Below are 6918 nucleotides of genomic sequence, written 5' to 3' on the forward strand. Positions count from 1 at the left end.
AAATAGACAAGCACCTATCAATTCTAGGAATATAATAGGATCCCAACTATTGGAATGTTCAATCATATGGTAAGTAACACATAACCAGAAGCCAATCCTAAGGACATGCTGAGACTTATGCTTATACATTACAATATTCATAAACCTTTTTGAGTGATGTTTCCACAACCTACTTGTATGTGAACCTCCATACAACATTAAAGCACCTCAAGAATGAGCATTACGCCATGCTAATACCACTGGAAAATACTCTAACAATGTAAAGACTCTAAGCATATCAATGTACCAAGCAAGCAAGTACAATAACAAACCTAGTATCACCATCAATCTGGTGCTCTTCTTTTGGAAATCCTAACCCTAAGATTAGGAGTTTGTGACTTGTCAAGATTGATTAGTCTCCTCCCTACACTAGGAAGTTCAGAAAAGGAATAGAATTCAGTTGTACCTGCGAAAGAGAAAATAATGTTAGCTATAAAATCTGCAATTGTGTTTCCCTCTCTAAAAACATGTTGAAAACTCATATCTCCTTAATTTTCTTCACTTCTTCCACTAAACTCCAAGGTGGATCCCATTCTCCTTCAATAACCTTCTTCATCAGCAATGAGTCAGTCTCCAAAATGAGAGGGTGAAGCCCCTGCTCCATACAGTATTCCAAGCCTTGTACGATATACTTAGCCTCAGCTACAACATTTGTTGTTATCCTTAAGTCCACAGACCTTGCATACACCAAATCTCCTGTTTTGTTTCTCACACAAAAGCCTAGTGAACTAGGACCAGGATTCCCTTTTGAAGCTTCGTCAGTGTTGCATTTGAACCATCCTGCATATGGCGCCTGCCATGTGATTGTCCTAGTAACAAGAATAGGTTTATATCCCTCCAGGTAGATTATCATATCTGGCCAAATCAATGGCATGTTTGACAACCATGGATACCTCATCCTTGCCAAATAATGCAATATTTTGTTAACTTCATGTATGACTCTACTGGTTGATACTGTTCCTCCATACTTTCCTGTGTTCCTCCTTTTCCACCACTCCCATGTAGTTATGGCTGGTGCTTCCTGAAATAGTGGCTTCAATTTTTGACAACACTTAGTATTTAACCAAGCCCTTATCACTTGTTTCAACTACACCAATGATATATTAATCCCAGTTGCCCCTAAGAATATCCTACAAACCTTATTAGCTATTGGGCTGGTTAAAAATATATGATCAATTGTTTCCTCCTGGGGATGATGACAACACCAACATCTAGACATGACTATGTACCCTTGTCTTCTCCATAAATCATCAGTAGCCACCTTGCGCCTCCATAATCTCCACAAGAAGAATAATATCTTGAATGGCAAACCTTTGATCCATATATTTTTAAACTCCTGATTAGGATGTGCTCTATGTCTAAGAATATGCCAAGAACTCCCTAGAGTGAATTTTCCAGAAGTTGTTGGCATCCAGTATGGCTTGTCCCAAAATTCTTCACTGCCTCCATACTGGACATTTTGTATAATATGCTCTGCAATTTCTTCTGTAAAACTTTGATCAACCAAATGTTCATTCCATATTCCTTCTTGCCTTAGTTCAACCACCTATTGTAAATCCTCATTAAGTGAAAAATATGGGGGTAAAACATGATATAGTGCTCCTACTCCAGTCCAATTTTTGTGCCATATGTTTGTAGTTCCACTCTTCATTTCCCACAATATTTCATGTTCCACTTTTTCCCTAGCATTCAGTATTCTTTCCAAACATGAGAGCCTTATCTAAATTGCACCACTGTTGGTAATTCCTTTTTGCAGTATTTATTCCACATGAAGTTAGTCCACAGTGATTTAGCAGTTCTGAACCTCCATCACAGTTTAGAAAACAAAGCTTTTGATACATCATGGAGAGACCTAAACCCTAAGCTACCTTCTTCTTTAGGAAGACATAGATTCTGCCAGGAAGCCCAATGTCTGCTCCTACCTTCCTCTTTGGTGCTCCTAAAGAAATGTGCAAAGATTTTATGCAAGTGCTCAATAATGTTGTTAGAGGGATCCTACACTGATAGTAGGTGCACTGGCAAACTTTACAACACACTGGTAATTAGTGTTGCCTTTCCTCCAAATGATAGAAGTTTTCCTTTCCAAGAATGCAATTTAGCCTTTATTTTCTTTACAAGATCATCATAGTAATCCTTTCTCCTTCTATTGTAGAAGATTGGACACCCTAAATATGTGAATGGGAACTCTCCTTGAGCAAAACCTGTAATGTCACCTACCCTCTGGAACAAAGCATGTGCAACATTGGCATGCATGTAATAAGATCTCTTAGCTTTGTTGATCAGTTGGCCTGACACCTGTTCATATCTGCCCAGTATTGCCATGATCTTACTCAATGAAGGGGGATGAGCTAAGGCAAATATTATTGTATCATCAGCATATGCCAAGTGGTTCAAAAGATCAGACCACTTTGGCATACCAAATCTAACAAATGAATTGTCTTCAAAGAGCTTATTCAAAGACCTAGGCAATACCTCAGCTGACAAAATGAATAAGGCAGGAGATAAAGGATCACCTTGCTTCACTCACCTTGTTGACTTAAAGAAACATGAGGGTTTCCCATTCACCAAAACTGAATACCAGTTGTTTGACACCATATTCCATACCATATTAATAAACCTTTCTGCAAATCCCATTCTTCTTATTATATGCAACAAATATTTCCATGAAACCCTGTCATATGCCTTTGCCATATCCAGCTTAATGATAACATTGGCAGGTTTGCCTCTCAATCTTATGTCAGCAACAATTTCCTGAGTGAGTAGTATATTCTCAAATATGCTCCTCCCTTTCACAAATCTAGACTGATTAGGACATATTAGAGAAGGCAGGAACTGCTCCAGTTTATCATGTATAACTCTAGACAACACTTTATTGATAAAGTTGCTCAGACTTATTGGTCTTAAGTCTGAGAAGGTCTGCACCCTGGGCTTCTTTGGTAGGAATACCAAGTTAGTATGAGTAATAGACTTAGGCAAAGGTGCACCACCATAGAAATGTAGTATCATATTATGCATGTCATAGCTAATTACTTTCCAACATTCTTGATAAAATAGTCCAGTAAATCCATCAGAACCACTGGCACTATCTCCACTTAGCTTAAAAATTGCTACCCTAACTTCCTCTAGGGTTGAAAATCTACACAACTCCAAGTTTTGCGCCAAAGTCACTATAGTAGGTAAATTCTCCAGCATGGAAAAATTTGTAGGATTCCCTTTATTAGTAAACTGCCTTTGATAGAATTCAATTGCAGCATTGGCCATTTGTTCTTGATCTTCCAACCAATTGCCATCTCCATTCTGGATCCTTTCCATTTGCAGCTTCTTTCTTTTTTCATTGATATGGATGTGAAAGAAATTAGTGTTCCTATCACCCTCTGCAAACCATGTCATCCCAGCTTTTTGCTTCCAGTATTGATCCTTTATACTAAAGTATTTCTTCAATTCTGCCTGAGCTTTTTGAAGGACTATTATGTTCTCAATTGTTGGCTCCTCCTCAAACAACATTTCTTTGACATTCACAATGTCTTCCAGTATAGCCAGTTGCTTGAAAATGTCTCCAAAGGTATTCCTGCTCCATTTAGATTATGTTGCCCTTACCTTCTTCAGTTTATGCTTTAATATTAGAAATGGATCTCCAATGAAATCAGCATTCCAATTCTGCCTCACCATCTCGTTAAATGTAGCATGTTTTGTCCAGAAATTTAAGAATTTGAATGGCTTGACAAAGTTTGTGGTTTGTTCCCCACAAGTCATTAGCAATGGTGCATGATCTGTGCCTGTCCTGATCAAGTGCTCCACTTCAGTTGTTGTAAATAGGTGCTGAAATTATAGGTTGACAAAAATGCACTCTAAATTAGGTCTTCCATTCCGCCATGTAAATGGGCTTCCTTTATAATCATGATCAAACAAACCACATGAGTTTACACAAAAAGCAAAGTCCCCATATTCAGATGGATATACTGGACGACCCCCTATCTTTTCATCTTCATGTAATACCACATTAAAGTCACCTCCCACTAACCAAGGTAATTCCATGTCACTTTCCAAGTAATACAAGCTATCCCATAATTCTAATCTCTCCACAGATGAGCATTTTGCATACACAAAGGTCATCAAAATGTGCTGGCCAAGATCATGGTGGAACACCCTTACAGTCACTTGTTGAGCAATTTCTGTAACCAACTCCCATTCAACCACGGCGTCGAAGAACAACCATATCTTCCCATTCAAATTTGAGAAGGCAGTTTCCATATTCAATCGACTCCTATATCTTTGTATATGCCCTAAATTCTGAAAAGGCCCCATTAGTGCTATCACACAAAAATATTGCTCCCTTTGCATATTAATTACCATAAGAAAGGCCTGTTGAGTATTGATAGACCTAATATTCCAAATTAATGTCTTGATCATCATTTGGTCTATGATGTAGCCCTTCTGGGCAGGATCCATTTTGCTTGCAGAATTTCTTTGGTTTGGCCTTGTTTCCTTCCTTTTTTTACCGCTCTTATCACCATCTCTGGGTGATAAATCTTCTTCCTTTGTTACTGCCTTAAAGTTTCCTATTATTTATTCATCATCCTTTTCCTCTCTGCAGGTATCAAGGTCAGATGTTTCCTGCTGAATCTCCAGTGGTGTAGCATTGTGTGTTACCAGTTCATGCATGACTTGTAAAGGTGACTTAAGAGGTATGTTTAGCTGAATATGTAGTGGAATTCTAATTCCAAAAGCACAAGCCAGTGGACTTATCTCAACTGCATATATAGTTGATGAGGAACCAAAGCATGTTTTGGTTCAACTAAATTTGTCTCCTCCATCATCGTTGAGTCTAGACCTCCAATTCCTACTGCTTTCTGTACCATTCTGAATTGTAGATCATAAATGTTACCTAGACTTGGTTTCATTGTTGATTTGGTTGGTGAGATTACTATTTCATTGATGGCCAGTTGCTTCCCACCATCAATTTGAATGTTTTCCCTCTCTGTTTCTTGAAGTATATCTGTATCAACATCCCTAATCTTCTTCCTTGATGAAAAACCTTGCTGTGAACCTTTAGCATTTGATAGAAGCTCTCCAATTGGGCTGTGATTTACAATAACCATGTTGTTTTCTTTGGCTGCCTGTTGTTGTGCATTAGACCTATGATCTGCCTCTGTGTGTTGTCCTCATAGTTGTGCTCAAACTCATGGCATTCATAACCTCATGGCATTCATAACCCCATATGTGTATGTTAATCCTAATAAATCCAGTAGATTGAGGTGATTCCACAAAGGTCTGTGATGGTATTTCTTGACATGAATGATTTAGGGTCACATTAAAATCTTCCTTGTGATAAACAAAGCTCTTTTGAACCCATTTCATAGTACTTTCCTTTCTTGCTGCATCTTGAAGCTTGGGGGCACTAGGATCAGGGTTCCTATTCATTTCTGCACCCTTAGATGTGTAGCTAGATTTATTAGTAGTCCTCAACAGCTGCTTACCTTGATTAGGAATGGGGTCAGGTGGTTGTTCCTTCTGTTGTGTGGCTCTGTTCTTATTTTTCTCTTTCCCATTAGAGTTATTAACCATAGGAGTATCAACTTCGACAACCCTATCTTTCTAATTTGGTTCCCCCGTCTGAGAGATTATAGGATCTCCTGATCATGCACTGAGGAGATGTCTGGTTCTGTCACTTGTGCATCAACAAGTTGTTCGGTAGACTATTTTAATTTTTGCTGCCTGCTTCTTTGGTTGAAACCCCTAAAATGCTTCTTCTTTTGAGACTGCCATTGATCTTTGGACTAGTTATCCCTATTTGGTTGTTGTGCTATTGCATTGTGATTTACTCTTCCTTGTTGTTCCTTACTTTGGTCTTCCTCCACCATTTTTTATTTGGAATTCAGATTTTTGCTCTGCTCCTGTAATAGCTATTTCTGTTGAAGTTGTATTCCATGTGGTCGTGCATTTCTATTTTTAGTATGGTGGTCATTGTTGTTTGATGAATCTTCTAATGCTTTTATTTTTTCTTCCTTATCTTTTTTCATGATTGAGTAGTAGTAATCTTCATGTCCCAGGTGCCTACAATGCAGGCAGTAAGATGGAAGATCTTCATACACAACCTCCAACCATTGCCCATCCCCATTTACATCCTGCTCTTCATCAAAGCCAAGCCAGACATGGTGAGGTCCTATTTGTGTTAAGTCCACTCGCATCCTTACTTTGGCTACACTTCCCTTGGTTTTTTTGCATAGAGGCAAGGTCAAGGTGAAGGACCTTACCAATTGGTGATAACAACACTGACAAGACCTCTCTGTAGTAGAAATGCCATGGAAGTTCAGGAATGACTATCCAAACTGGGACAATTGGAGTATCTTGATTAGGATTGAAGTTTGGAGTCCATGCTTGTAATTCCATTCTTTGACCCTGAATGTACATGAATTCCCTTGTCCACAGTTGTGTGGTCATACTCATTATCTAAGTCGATATACATTGTTCTGGCATTGAAGTGTGGTATCTTTACTCCTCCTCTGAGTTCAATTTGAGATATGAAGCTTCTCCTTATCAGTTCCATTCTAGGCATGGTATTGTAGAATTTACCCACTATTGTATATTGACATATGTTGGCTAGAGTGACCATGTAATCATTCTTGGTGAAGATAATAGCCGGTTTGCCCTACTTTGTGGTTATTCTAGGGAGTGTGAACTGTATTGGAGTTATTTCTGCAGTCTGCCTGGCTCTCAATTTTGTGGCTAGGGACTGGGTGATGGTAGGTGGTGATGGAGCAGGGTAGTTAGGTGGCTTATTTGGTTGTATATTGGTATCTTGAGGATTGTATGGGGCATTTGTTTTGGCTGATTGAATTTGGAACTGTTGGTCTGAAGTTGCAGGTCTATTACAAGTCT

The 6918-nt window shown here is 38.7% G+C and overlaps 1 protein-coding gene across 1 annotated transcript; it reads right to left on the minus strand.

Annotated features, from left to right (window-relative positions):
• Nucleotides 1-517: 517 nt before the first annotated feature.
• On the minus strand, nucleotides 518-4344 carry LOC138892435 (uncharacterized). Its single transcript, XM_070176151.1, has 7 exons — nucleotides 3964-4344; nucleotides 3637-3858; nucleotides 2567-3582; nucleotides 2076-2461; nucleotides 1908-1978; nucleotides 1178-1585; nucleotides 518-1060 (listed from the first exon to the last, which is right to left on the minus strand). Exons 1-7 carry the CDS (start codon nucleotides 4342-4344, stop codon nucleotides 518-520), a joined length of 3027 nt encoding a protein of 1008 aa, XP_070032252.1.
• Between the last annotated feature and the right edge of the window lie 2574 nt (nucleotides 4345-6918).

The sequence above is a fragment of the Nicotiana tomentosiformis genome, chromosome 5, assembly GCF_000390325.3.
Source record: "Nicotiana tomentosiformis chromosome 5, ASM39032v3, whole genome shotgun sequence".
NCBI classification, from domain to species: Eukaryota; Viridiplantae; Streptophyta; class Magnoliopsida; order Solanales; family Solanaceae; genus Nicotiana; species Nicotiana tomentosiformis.